General features: G+C 35.5%; 1 protein-coding gene across 2 annotated transcripts in view; it reads right to left on the bottom strand.

Moving 5' to 3' along the window:
* GLCCI1 (glucocorticoid induced 1) overlaps positions 1–15,208 on the bottom strand; it is a 79,857-nt gene that overhangs the window by 44,097 nt on the left and 20,552 nt on the right. For both annotated transcript variants that reach the window (XM_081147042.1, XM_081147043.1), the window contains exon 2: positions 4,642–4,793. In XM_081147042.1, the coding sequence (XP_081003168.1) occupies positions 4,642–4,793 (152 nt within the window). The remainder of the gene's footprint in view (positions 1–4,641; positions 4,794–15,208) is intronic.

The raw sequence follows: 15,208 nt of genomic DNA, 5'->3' as shown, positions 1-15,208 counted from the left end.
GAATTATTCCACTCTGCATCATGTTGTTGCAAATAGCAGGATTTTATTCTTTTTATGAATGAACAATATTCCATTGTTTGATATATATATGTGTGTCATACATATATATGTGTGTGTGTGTGTGTGTGTGTGTGTGTGCGTGTGTGTATATATATATATGAGAGACATTTTCTTTATTCATCTGTCAATGGACACTTAGGTTATTTCCATATCTTAGCTATTATAAATAATGCTGCAATGAACACTGGGGTGCATATATCTTTGTTAGTGTTTTCATTTTCTTCAGATAAATACCCAGAAGTGGAATTGCTAGATCATATTGTAGAGTTCTTTTTAAAATTTCTGAGGAACCTCCATACTGTTTTCCATAGTAGCTGTAGCAATTTACATTCCCAACAGTGCACTAGGGTTCCTTTTTCTCAACATCCTCACAAAACTTACTTCTTGTCCTTGATAATAGCCATTCTATTTATTAGGTGTGAGGTAGTATCTCATATCCATCTGAATGCCTTTATTTCTTTTTCTTGTCTAATTGCTCTGGTTGAGACTTCCAGTACTATGTTGAATAAAGTGGCAAGAGTAGCCATCCTTGTGTTGTTCCTGATCTTAAAGAAAAACCTTTCAGCTTTTCACCACTGAGTATAATGTTAGCTGTAAATCTGTAATATACGGCCTTTATTATATTGAGGTATGTTCCTTCTATACTTTCTTTACTGAGAGCTTTTATCATAAATGGAGTTGAATTTAGTCAAATGTTTTTTTGGGCATATATGGAAATGATCATATAATTTTTACCCTTCATTTTGTTAATGTGGTGTACCAAGTTGATTTATTTGTGGATGTTAAACCAATCTTGCATCTCTGGAATAAATTCCATTTGATCATGGTGTATAATCTTTTCAATATATTGTTGAATTTGGTTTGCTAATATTTTGTTGAGATTTTTGCATCTATGTGCATGAGAAATATTGGCCTGTAATTTTCTTTTGCTATGATGTCCTGGTCTGGTTTTGGTGCACCGGCTCTTTAAAACTGCATCCCAAAGCAAGTCTCACTTAACTTCAAATAAGCAGAGAAATATAATCCTACCATGTAGCAAGGAGAGAATGCAAATATTTAACTGCCCTCATCACTACTATACCTGGGAAATCAGAGGACATAACTTTAATTACTGCTCTGTACTATTTTTATTGTCTGACCACTTTACAAAGAGTATATGTTACCTTCTCATTTAACTTCAATTTATAGAAAAGGAAACTGATGTTTGGGCCACACAGCAGTTGATTCAGTGGGCCATGACTTCCCCCCCCAACGCTTTATTTTTAAAAAGTCAAACACATACAACAGCTGAAAAAACTGCTCTGTGAGTACTCATAAAGCCAAAAACTTATATTCTATAGTCAACTCCTTGCTATATTTCCTTTATCACATACCTATCCATCAAATGAAGTTATTTTTTATTCATTTCAAAGTTAGTTGCAGACAGCAATATACTTCACCCCTAAACATCTTATGAGAGTTCAACATTCATGTTCTATATTCTTAAAGTTAATTTATATAATAAAATGCACAAGTATATACTTAGGTCTAAGTTCTGATAAATGCATTCATCCATGTAACCAAAGACTCTATCAAGATATACACTTCCATCATCCCAGAAAGTTCCCTCACATTGGGCCTTGGTTTGAACACAGGATCTGCCTCCAAAGTCCAGTCTTTTTCACAACACTATGCTACTTCTTTATAAAAGGTCCAAAGTGTAAATATATTAAACATAAAGAATTTTCTTTCTAACCTTTAATAATTAAGGTAGTTGAAGTATGGAAATGCGACAGGAAGAAAATACGAAGAGAGCCCAGTATTTAATAATATCTGAGGCGAGTGGACTGTACCACCTGCCCTCTAATTCCCACTAAATAAACAAAACCTTCTACTTCCCTCCCCAAGAGTTCAAGAGTGAATCCAGGAGAAATGAATGTAATAAAAAACATCTCATGTTCATCTCTTGTCTCTTCAATTAAACTAATAAATACTTGGGGCCAAAACCATTTCTTATGCTTGGTAGGCAAGCGTGAGGTTAAGTGCTTTATACTTCAGTGGTTAATGTGAGAGGCAGTGGGGAACTGGAGAAAAAGAAAAAGCTTTGCAATCAGCCAAATTTGCATTCAAATCTCTTCCTATTTATTAGCTATATAAACATGTACAAATTACTTAACTTCTCTAAGCTTCATTATCTCACCTGTAAAATGAGGTCTATAGTTTATCTTCCTTTCAATGTCAGATTTCTCAAATGGCTTATATGCAAAACCAGGCAAGATAACACCTACCTGGACCTCAAGCTTCAGGGGGAACAGCACTGGCCCTCCAAGCTACCCACCTCCCCACAGGGTGAAGAGGCCTTGGGACAAAGGAAATATGTGCACCATGAACACACACCTCTGACACAGCCTATGCTCTGGGAAATCCAGACCCAGGAATTCCTTGTCCAAATAGCAGCAAGCCTGGCTTCCAAGGTCTGCAAGGACCTATTCCCTGACCTCACTTCCTGAGAGAGTGTGGATAAAAATGAATGTGAGGACGGGGTGGAGGGGTTCAAACATGCATGTAAAGCCACCCCTCAGGGTACAGAATGGTGTGAGGGGTAAAATGAGATATGGGTTTTAGGCTCAGAAGGTGGAGTGGGGCTCGGCCCATGTACACACATTCTGGCATGTAACTCTAAGGAATCTAGGAATTCTTAGCTCAAACCTGAATTTCAAGATCCATATGAAATTTCATTTGTCAGATTAGAAGGATAAATATATTTTATGTAACGGTTAGTTTAATTTATACATATATGGTATGTGGGTACTCATTTGTATTTGCTCCAGACTCTGCAAATGTTACAAATGGGCCTGTCCACATCTAACTTCAATTTATAGAAACCTCACATGTGAATTGCCATATTCACTTTCAAATACATTTAGCCATATAATATCACCATGAGTTCTGTTACATTAACCCCATCACACAGAGAAACCCACGTTTAAACATACCCAGCGCCCTTTCATTCTATCTCTGTGCCACTCTCTTAACTCCCAAATGTCCAAGTGTCCCCCTCTGCCACTATACTCTCCAAGACAATGTGCCCCTAATCCCAAAGTCCAGTCCTTCTTCTCCATGACCTCTCTTTAGAAAAGCACTTGATACTGTTAAAAATGTTTCCTTTCTTAGAACAGCTTCCTTCGGCCTCTAAGGCTAGACTATTTCCTTTCTTCTCTTAGCTTTTGCTCTTTCTCTGGCTTCTCTTCTTTCTCAGATGTTTTGTGAAAAATTAGTAAGATAATGTTTCTGGACAGTGTCAGCATAAGCATATTCAATAAAAGGTAGGTTTTTAAAACATCTAAAACGAGTAACTACTATTTTTAAGTACATGCCAGTTACTCTACTAGGTGATATGCACACGTACGCACATTATTCCACTTATCCTAAGAGCAGCATAAAATTGGAGCTCACATTGGTTGACAAATTAACCTTCTACAGAAACCTGGTTCCAGCACGTTCTAGCTTTATGATTCTGAGTAAGTCACTTGACTCCCCCGAGTTTCTGCTTCTCCATTTGTGTAGTCTTACAATGTTCTTGTGAGAATTAAATGAAACACAGGATATAAAACACACAGCACATGGTATGTAGTCAGTAAATGTTAACTCCCTCCTCTTCTTATTGCTTCCAGGTGAGTACATTAGTTTTCTCTCTTTCCCTTGTGTACATTTCCAAAATCTAAGTCCTCGGTCTTTGAACTGGTTTCTTTACACTCTACACCTACACATCATGACACTTTTGAATCCAACTCCTTCAAAAAAACGGGTTTGAATTATCTCCATCTCTAAGGGTTCAGGCCCACATCTCTAAATTCTGCTAGTTATTTCTGCTTGAGAATCCCACTGCCTACCATATCAAACTGATCCTTTTACTCACAAAACTAAGAATGAAAAGCAAAAGACTGGGGTGGCATGAAATATCACAAAGGCAGAATTGATAGGATGGATGATAAAGAAGCTAATTTCATGGTTTCAAGCTTGTCTGGGAAAATTAGAAAAATTGAGAAGATTCTCATAGATCATGTCCAACCCCCCCCCTTCTCTTCCCTCATTCTTCAGACATGAAACTCTAATCCTTCTATTCTCCTAACCTACAAAGCCCAAAATGTTCTCATTCCTTTGAATTCTCTCAAATTTAAACGTGTCATTCTTCAATCAGAAAAACACACCCCAAACACCTTTAACATAAATTTCCTTAGCCACTTGTTAATACTTTATAAATAATTTCCAAGACTGTGCAAAGTTTTGTTCAAAAATTACTTATATTTTATAATATAGTTACTAATCATTATATTAATTTCTCTTGGAATACAATTCTTAAAACTGTAGGTCTAAAAAAACCTGTGTAATATATTTAAAATATTACATAATGTTAAAACTTTAAAAACCCAGATGACAAAAAACAATTAGTCTAAAGTTTATTAAATGAAATGGCTTTCTTCTTTGGTTGAATATATTATATTTCAAATTTGGAAATATTTGATTAAATTACATTTTCTTTACTGTGATCAAAACAATAACTGCAGGGTAGTAAAACAGATTTTGATTTGCTTATTTTACCTGAGTAGCTTTATCTTTCATACATGAAGGGTAATGAACATGAGGATCCCTTGGCCACTGTCCTGTGAGATAAGGTCCTGTTATCGTATCCAAAGAAGAGGTTCGCCTTATTGTACTAGAGGTTCGAACTTGCTGAGATTTTGGCCTGTCCACTATAAAAAGTGAAAAAGAAAATAGATTAGTCACTAATGAATAAAGTAAAATTTAAAATTATTTAAACTGCATAGTTTGTGGAATGTCATCCTATCAGTTTTCCTTATATGTTTATCCTAATAGCCCCTTTATATGATCTGATGAAATTTACAGACCCTCTCCAAAGACAAATACAGTCACATATTAAATCTTACATCCACTTGCAGGGCTGTCACAGACCCTACAAAGCCCATCCATTTTAGAACCTATTTTACAATCTCCACATCATCTCCACTGCCATTACTTTGTAAGATTCCATCATGTCTCACCTGGATTGCCACTTTCCTAACTGCTATCTTGCATCCATCTCAACTCAACCTTATATAGTGCTACTTTCTTCCAGTGCTAAAAACCAATTCCATGGTTATTCATTCTTTAACTTAAAGCCTGTATTTTTCACAAATTGGCTTCCATGTATCTCAATATTTAATGTCCTGCTACTCCTCCACACACTCATGCTAACTACTAAGTGCCACACAATCTAACTGCAGTTTCCCAAATGTAAAACACTCCCTTCTCTGTCTATACATTCTATTATTTCCTGAGCCTAGAACTCTCTCCTTCCCTGTTCACTTGCCAAACTCTTATTTAAGATATATGCACCCTCCTCTGCTTGAACAGAACCGTAAGTTTATCTTTCTCCCTCACAAGAGCATAAATTTACCCTTATGAACTAAAAAGTAGTCGATGCTTAATACTTATTTAATACATTTATTCACAGCTACAAAAAAATAAACAAACATGTATAATAAAACTACACTTTAGTTCATCTTCCTCATTTATGAATGAATAATTTGAAGCCCAGAGGGATAAAACTGAATTATCCAATGAAATACAACTGCTAACAGCTGAGAGAGGTAAAAAGGAATCAAGATGTCCAGACATTCTACACAGTTCAGTCCAAACACTGTAACAATCTACTTTTCCTCTCCATATGGGTACCATAGGTATGTCTGTTGAAAATTAAAATGATCATACTGAACTAAACTATAGAGGATTTTTCATATATACATCCCACACAACTTACTCTAATGTACATTCTATAATAAAATCCAGTGGATTACAAACTCCAAGGCTCGCAGTCTTATTCAGTTATATCTCACATCAAACAAAATGTCTTGCACATTACAGAGGGTCAAGAAACATTTGTTACTGAATGCTGTCCTTTATCTTCCTAAAACCAGAAGACAAAAGAAAATGCAGTGTACTCTGATGTTATCACCTTTTTATATGTCTTACAACTGCAGTTTTGACTTCTTTGACCCAAGAGTGGTAGAAAGGATCTGAAAATTACCAAGTTTCCTCCCTATCTTTATTAATTAGCTCCAATTTTATTTCACCACAGGCAGAGAATCTAGGATGACCTATTTCTACACTTTGGAATTACCTGCAATTTTCTTTGTAAACATGGTAAACTTTTATAAACATTTCATGAGTCATAGAGAAGATATGCTTTCTGTTTTCAGAACATACAGTTCTTTGTCTTGTACATCAACTAAAATAAAAATACAGAATTTAGGAATAATATCATTATCAGCTTAATCTGAAACACAGATTTAGAGAAGTACTCTAAATTTCTAAACTATAATTGAGGTCTAACAATTTCCTTTATTTCTTGCAAACTTTATCATTTATATTTTAGTTCTGTGTAATTTGGTTCATATTAATTTATGACATCATCGTTATGGCTTATGTGTCACCATTTTAATCTGTCCCATTCATTACTTTTTACTTTTAAACTCTGTCGAGTTAAACATTAATGACCTCTTTGCTTTATTTCTATTATAATTTTCCGGGCATGCCTATTCTCTCATTTTTGATTCTGTGTCAACAAGATAACTATTGTGGCAATGAGTTAGTTTTAAACTGCCTCAACACCAAAGCCTCGATTCTCCCAAGTTTTTGTTTATATAATTTGTGATATTATCACCTACCAATTCAGGTTTTACAATTTAGTGCAATAAGGAAAATCAACCAAATTTACATTATTTATACATTCAACACATTTTTAATTTCATAATTACAGTGATCAGAATATGTAGTTTTGAATTGAGTGATCACAGTATTTTTCTACTAATTATTATATAATAACCTCAATTCAAGTAGATCAAAAAAGAGGATACCTTATTAACTAGAAACATATATTAGTATAGCCAAGCAATCTTTGGATTAATTGATAAGTTTGAATAAATAAAATTGCTAAAATAAATATTTGATTATATATGGAAAGCATGAAAGAAAATCAATAAAATAAATACTTATTGTCATTACTCAAGCTAACCAGGCATCAGGAAAATAGTACCTTCACAAGTGGCGAAACCTAGTAAACATTACTACTAAATAAAACTTGCTGAATGTCTACTATGTGCAAAGCACTGTTCCATGTCCTAAAGGGAATTACAAAATAAGTCTTAGACTCCCCTCAAGGAGTTTACATTCTGGTTGGGGATGATATATGTATAATTAAACTATAATATAAGGCAGTATATATGGCACATGCACACCAATAAAGAACAGGAAAGCAAACGAGACAAATAAATTAGGCAGCAGATAACAAGAAGGATGGTCTCCACACCAAGGGAAACTTTTAAAGTGGAGTAAGAGTCTTATCATGCCACTTAGCAGTTCTGTTGCTAACATCTCTTAGCCAAATGAGAGTAAAATCCAGAATAGCTAAATTCAGCAATAAAAAATGACATTAAAAAAAAAAATCACATCTATTTCTAGTACTATCATCATTATTAGGACCAGAAAATGACTGTTCATAGCAGCAGTGTGTAAAAAGGCTTCCACATTACATTCATCTGCAGGTCGTGCTTTCCCTCCCCCTTCCCTTCCCTGAATAGAAAGCCACATGGCAGCAGCAGTTGGTAGGCCTGGGGCTCCTCTGGGGTACCTACTGGGGACTATACAAAATAATTCTTGCTCTCTAACAGCCAATTGGAAATGCAACTTTAAAGTAATAATAGTAAAATAGGTTTAAAAACAAGAAGCTGTATTAGTTAAGTCTGAATCTGAATGTCATACCAGGCCTCGTTTTAAACAGGCAGTGAATGCTTAATATCTAACTGCCAGAATCCTGTAAATATGATGTTAAATTAATTTGTTCCCAACAGCCATTTTACTTTAGTGGCAATGATTGAAGATGACTAGTTGGTAAGTTTGGAAATCTGATGTCTTTAAGAAGCCAATCTGTAGTGGAAAATAAACAAAGTTAAATAAAATTTCTGCAATAAAAAAACAGTTATTGAATGTTGAGAACTTTAACAAGTTTAGCTACAGAGCAATATGAAACAAGCCAACACACCTTCCAAACCAACCTTACCAACTGGTAAAGACAGACGCAGTATTTTTGAGTGCCACAATGTATCCATACAGAATGTAAACCAGCACACATAACTAAACAAATGATCACATTCTTTTCTTGGACTTTAACACACTCCAATTTTTTCATCCTACATTCGTAAGGATAAAACAGCTAATTTAGTCTGAAAAAACAAATAAAAATGGCCAGTTGTCTACGTTTAGTTCTCAATTAATGATTAGTAGCCAAATCTTTCCATTAACATTGATTACATAAGCAAGGCACATCTAAACTTAAAGAAAGCATTTAAATGACAATTTATTTAAACCTTTTGGAAAAAGAGCTATTACTCCTTCAACTATTATTTAAGGTAACTTCATGAAACTTAGCCGTCACAAGTAACACCACCAAGAATGAACTGCTTACTTTATTCAAAATCCACCACTGATTATGATTGTAAAGAATCCACAAGCTACACAATTCAGTAAAATGCTTAAGATAACTGTAATAATAATACTTTATTATTACACAGAACTCATATTAACTAACTAGTTTGAATATAAAAACATCGCATTAACAATGCTAGCCAACATATCAGAAAGCACACCGGTAACGATATTTTGTCTTGAATTTAAGTGTGTAAAATCTTCTTATCCTTTAACAGTTAACATGGCAAAATCATATTTATCAACCTAACTTTGTTAACCTCCAGAATGAAAACAGCCATTAAGATCCATAATGCAAACATACTTACATATGTGTGTGTGTGTGTCTTACTTAGTACTGATTTAGAAAAATGCTAAAAAAAAAAAAGTTGGCAATGCTTTTTAGGCACTACAATGCTAACATCTGGGCATTTCTGAGAAGTAATAGAAACAGCTTTCTAATATTTCAGCGAGAAATTAGATCTTAGGAGATCCTAGAACATAAGGGAACAAGGCCCTCAGGCAACTCATAGGTGGACTAAGCAATAGATCTCAAGGATGGGATCCTGAGATGTGCTTTTCTGTATAAGGATCACCAGGCACCTTGTTAAAAATGCAAGTTAATGGGCCACATTCCCAGAGAGTGTAATTAAGTAGTTATAGGGTGGAACCAGGTAGCAACAAATTTTTTAAACCTAACTAGATTAATTCAGATGCATCGCCAGGTTTGGGAACCACTGAGGTCTAAAAGCAATGTTTCTCAAAGCGTGAGACATTTGTTAACTCTCTGGTAGTGAGACCAAGAAAATGAAATTTTTAACAAGCATCTCAGGTGACTAATGCTACTACTAAAAGCTTAAGAACCTATGTCTGAAGGATTGGAATTAGATCCTCTAGAATTGTAGGTGCTCAAAAACAAAACCCTTTTTGAAAATAACCTACACTAGCGGCACTGAAAGTTTGACTATACACCCAAGAAAATCCTACTGCAAAAAAGTCAGCCAGTTCTTTGAAATCTGCACTAGTTGCTAAACTTCTAGGATCTCATAATAAATTTAAACATCCAGTCATCTCCTTCAAAAGGTCCAGTTCTAAACTCAATGCCAGCCAGGACAGTAAGAACCTTCACATATAAGTACAGAGCACTCTAGGCAGAATGCTTAGGGACACGGGAAAAACAAAGGCAAAGTTCAATACAGCTGCTTTTGGAAAGAGGCCCTCCCACCCAAACAGGGCATTTTGCATGCAAATAAAAGATAACTAAAATAAAATCTACTTCTTGAAAGATATGTCTTAAAAACATATTAAGTAGGTTCCTTTATAAAATGAAAAGTTCCAGAGCAAAATTAAACCAAATATAGGAACCAAGTAAAAATTTAGATTTCAATAATTAACTTCATTTAAAAATTTAAGCCTCAGTCTGAAAATATTATATGCTATAGCTAGTTTATTAACCTTATCTTTAACAGAAAACCAATGAGTTACTCATGGTATCTAACTCAACTCATTCACATTGTAATTTTAACCTTCATCATAAAAAAAAAAAAAAAAATGAATCATTGAGCAGAGACTGAGTAAATGTAAGACTTAAAGTTGCTTTTCTTCGACTTCAAAATATTCTGAAATGATACAGTTCCCAATCTACTACAGATCAAGAAGAGACATAAACAACTGGGAATTTTCCTGCTATGGATTCGCTGAGGTCAAATATAAACTTGCTAAAGTTCTATTTTCTTAATAATAGAGATTTGCCTCAATATTTCTGTAATGAGGGCTACTTCCTTGCAAGCTATGGTATCACTGACAAAGAGTCTCTCCTTGATCAAACTTTAGTTAGGTTCCCCTGAACTCAACTAGGCCCTAACTTTTAAGTGTCCCTGTTTGTCTCTGCGTTGTTCAATTTTAGCAAGAATCTTACTACATCTGTTTAACCAGAATCCCCCACCCTCAATATCTGATCATCCTTGATATCTGATCAGGTTCTTTACCCTCCATTATCCCCCATGTGATGTCTGATCACCCCGGCCTGCCTTCGGCAACAATCCTGTTAGGGATGTCTACCCCAAATCCCCCCTTATCCCAGTTTCTTTCCTCTTAGTAATTTTCCATCCACTGAACGCCCCCCACTCCCCTCTGCTCCTTGGCTATAACAGTAATTTCCCACCTTTCTATGTTGTATTTAGAGTTTGAGCCCAAACCCTCTTCCCGATGGCAAAACTCTACTGTAATGGTCCCTATCATGATAGTTCCCCTGCATAAAGTCTACTTTACCCCTTTTTAACAAATTTCATGAATAATTTTTGTTTTAACATCACTACCAAACTAAATTTCAAAAAAAATTTAAGAACTGTACAACTAAGAATAAAAAAATGTAGAAAGGAAACTGGTACACATCTTAACCAGTCTAATGTACATTAATATTGATCATCTAGTAGAATTATTACTAGATTCAGCTTTCCAAAATTAGCACAGTCAAGGCACTTCACCAACGGCCTTTATGGGCCTTTCTTCCTTGACATATAAGAAGATGAAAAGTTAGCCAAAATACATGGACCACATAAAATAAAACCATCAAAATCAAATGAACTTCAGATAAGAGACAGGAAGGACACTAGATGTGAATACGCTATCTAAAATAAAACTAAAGGGCAAAAACTAAAGCCATCTCAGTGTGAGTAAGATTGTGAAACACTAATCAACCAGACCTGGAATCTTGCCATAGGAGCAATCTAGAAAACATGCAGAAATGACCATATGGCTGCCCTACAGAAATCTGGAAAGGAACCAATCAAGAAGCTGACAAGAGAAACAAACATGCTTTTGACCAAATGAGGCCTGACACAGCCTGTAACTTGAGGTTTGTTAAGAAAAACAATTAAAAAAATGTAGTCAAGCAGGCATTTAGGAAAGATTCTTTAGGTTACAGCTCACTCAATTAAATCTGTGTCAAATGACACATAAGTTGAAATAAGACATTTGGAGGAAGGCCTTCAGCCTATTTTCAAAGAAAACCCAAGAGAGTATATTTTTGGATGAAGATTGTAAAGCAAACTTCACTAAAATGGCCATGAAGCCTGGTGACAAGCACTGTAATACACAGCAAATTAAAATGGTGCTCTGACATTTGAAATACATCTACATAAAAATTACATATATGGCAGATTTTTAAGTTCATTTTCTTCTGGCTGCAAAATAGTAGTCCTTTAAGGAACCCTAGCAAAGCTGTAATTAGTAGAAGGTTCCATAAGCTTTATGAACTTCCAATTAATTCAATTTATAGAGATTCCAAACATGTAAAATCCATTAGTACTAAAGGGCTCAATGTTCAAGAAGTAATCACAAAGTATTAGCAACTATAAAACAACCAAAACAAGAGGATCAAAAAAGGAAAGCAGTATTATAAGTGAAAAGAAAGGAAATATTCCTTAATCAGAAGACTGAATATTTCACAAAATTTTGTTTCATAGCTGGCAGAGCTTGGAAAATATTTTTACCCAAATGAGACTGATTCACTATTATATCCCAATTTAAAAAAGAAAAACAAACAGAAAAGGCTACAGAATAGGCAGTATCTTGACCACAGAACGACAATCAATATTATTGATGAAAGTCCTTGATTGTTTTTATTAATCCTCACCTGAGGACGTTTTCATTGCCTGTAGAGAGGAAGGGGAGGGGGAGGGAAGCATGGATGTGAGAAAGAAACACCCAGGTTGCCTCCCATATGCGCCCCACTGGAGATTGAACCTGCCACCTGGGTATGTGCCCTGACCAGACACCAACCCACGACCCTTTGGTGCATGGGAGGACACTCCAACCACCTGAGCCACACCAGCCAGGGCAAAATTCCTTGAGTTTTAAAGTAGGGAATAATTTTCCCAGAACTGTGATTATAACAAGGCATTTTCCCTCAAAGTTTACCTATTTTAAAAAAATATAGGAGGAAACAAGATGGTGGCGTAGGTAACAGCTGCACCCCCCGCCTCCCACAATCACATCAAAATTACAACTAAAATACAGAACCACCATCACTCAGAGCCTCCTGAGATCTGGCTGAACAGAAGCCCTACAACCAGGGACCTGAAGGAGCATCGAGATCGGAAAATCTCATTAAGAGCAGAGATGTTGAAGATATAGTGAGGAGGAGGGAGAAGCCAATTTGAAGGTTCTTGAAAGACAAGAGAAGGGTTCCTGAGCACAGGTGGAAAACTGGTCAAGACAAGATGACTCTCGGGTGCATCAGGCCTACTCTTCTGGTCACTTACACATAGCCCAGATGGTTACATGCAAGCTCAGGGTTTTAATTACAGTATATGCTGGTCACTTTCAAATCTTTACTTGGAACCTATATTCTCTCCATATCCACATATATAACTACCATACTGGCCTGTTGCCCTGTCTTTCATCATGGGCTAAAGAACAAATTCCTGAGGAAGATGAATGATGACAGCAGAGTTGATAGAGTAAACTGGAAGCTCATTCTTAGCGTCCAACAGACCTTCCATTTTAAGCAAGTGAACTACATCTTTTAGAAATTAAAATTTTAAATTAAAAAACAACAAAGATATATATATATATATATATCTTTATTGCTGAAAGTATTACAAATGTCCCTTTTGCCCCCGTTGACACCCTCTACCCTGCTTCCAGCCCCTCCCCAGGCCTTTACCCCACTATTGTCTGTGTCCATGGGTTATGCGTAGAAGTTCTTTGGTTAATTTCTTCCCCCCTTCCCTCTGAGATCTGTCAGTCTGTTCATGCTTCCATGTCTCTGGATCTATTTTGTCAGTTTATTTTGTTCATTAGATTCCACATATAAGTGAGATCATGTGATATTTGTCTTTCTCTGACTGGCTTATTTCGCTAAAGGAAGAAAGATATAGACAATAAGTCGTTCTTCTAGTAGAGGATACCACTAAAATTGTAAGCTGCTTTTATTTGGGATATATGTCCACATATACAGAAATTCACAAGCACACACACAAATAGCCCTCTATATCTGTCCCCAGTAACAGTTTCACTTCACAATACTAACTTATCTTAGTTTTTATTTTAGCATCATAGCAAGTTTCTAATATACGCAGTAGCACTCAGGATAGTTCTGTATATAAAAGTTTTGTTAAAATATTCTAAAAGTGGGAAAGATGGTAACAGAAAAGATTTTACATCTCCCCATAACAACAGACAGAGCAATGAGGATAGCCAACCCAAAGACTCAAGAACAGTATCTACAACAGAGCAATGTCACAAAGTAGCCCCACAAAAACTTCAAATAAAAGCAAGCAGGGACAAAGCATCAAAAATTAGTGAGCGGCAGCAGAAGGAAAGCCCTTGGGCTTCTGATGGTCCCAAGGAAAAAGAACACCAATCACTAAGGGGTAAATGTAAAGGGTGGTTCTAAGAACAGTAGCCACAACTGGTAGAGGGTTCAACAGGATCCAACTTTCAAGTGAGTGCAAGAGGCCACCAACTGAATAAAGTCTGAAGTACCAAAACAATATGGCTAGTCTCAAGTCTCACAAACAAAAGCTGCTTCCAGTACACAGTCCAACACTGAGAAGAAATTACTGGGAGTTGAATCCAAACTAAAGAGAATAACGACAATAAAAGCAAAGAAAAGAGATTGTTGAGATAAAGTTGGGGAAGAGTGTCAAGGAGGTTGATCACAGAAGCAAGAGTTATTTTTAAAAACGTCATTTTACAAAAACAACAGAAGTAGAAGGACTGGAGCTCTGAAGCTAGAAAAGGTATTCTGAATGCTCCCTCCCTCCTAAAAGTAAAATTCATTTCACTTAAAAAATAACAGGAAAGAATAGCAAATTAATCCCATATAATTATATCATAAAAGGGCAAAAGGAATAAATGATGTCCCTATGGATAACAAAAGCACACCAGAAAGCCATGTCTATATAATATGAAAAACTGTAACCTCACAATTCAAAACAAGCTAGGAATCTGTTTTAAATGACAGAAGTGATGAAAAGCCTCAGAATTAGAAAAACTCAGAAATGATGTGTTTGAGGGCAAGGTAGATATGAAAAGAGAGGTGTCAAAGCTCAGGAAACATACGGAAATAAAAGAAAAGTTTATTTCAGGAATGAAGACTAAAGTACAAGAAACACAACAGGTAATGCCTTAACAAAAATAAAAAATGGAACATAATACAAATTTTATAATTAAAAAAATAAAGAAATAAAAAGATTTCAGTGGGGTCAGTGGATGTGGAAGAAGGTATGAGGAGATAAAGGGCGATGGGGAAAAAAAGATTTCAAAATAAAATTATTAACATGTAACATAAGCAAGACACTCCAACATATGTTTAATAGGAATCCCTGAAGATCAAAGTAATAAAAAACAAAAATAGTAAAAACTATAATAAAAAGATAATCTGAAACTGCATATTCAAAAGAACATACATGTATCTGGGGAAAATGATCTAGCACAGCCTACATCACACACATCTGAATAAAGCTAAAGTGACCTTCAAGTATAAGAGCCATTGATAAAAACGATATTTGAGTTCTTGATGCATAAAGTATGCAGAACTCAAGGAATACTGCTCCTAAATCCTTCCTGAGAATAAGTCCTACCAGAGAATAAGCATCATACAACCAGCAGTTTGGAAAGGACTTCTGGGAGATGTGAG

The sequence above is a fragment of the Miniopterus schreibersii genome (genome assembly GCF_964146895.1).
Source record: "Miniopterus schreibersii genome assembly, chromosome: 9".
NCBI lineage: Eukaryota > Metazoa > Chordata > Mammalia > Chiroptera > Miniopteridae > Miniopterus > Miniopterus schreibersii.
The sequence above is the reverse complement of the archived record's forward strand: the minus strand, read 5'-3'. Positions and strand labels throughout refer to the sequence as shown.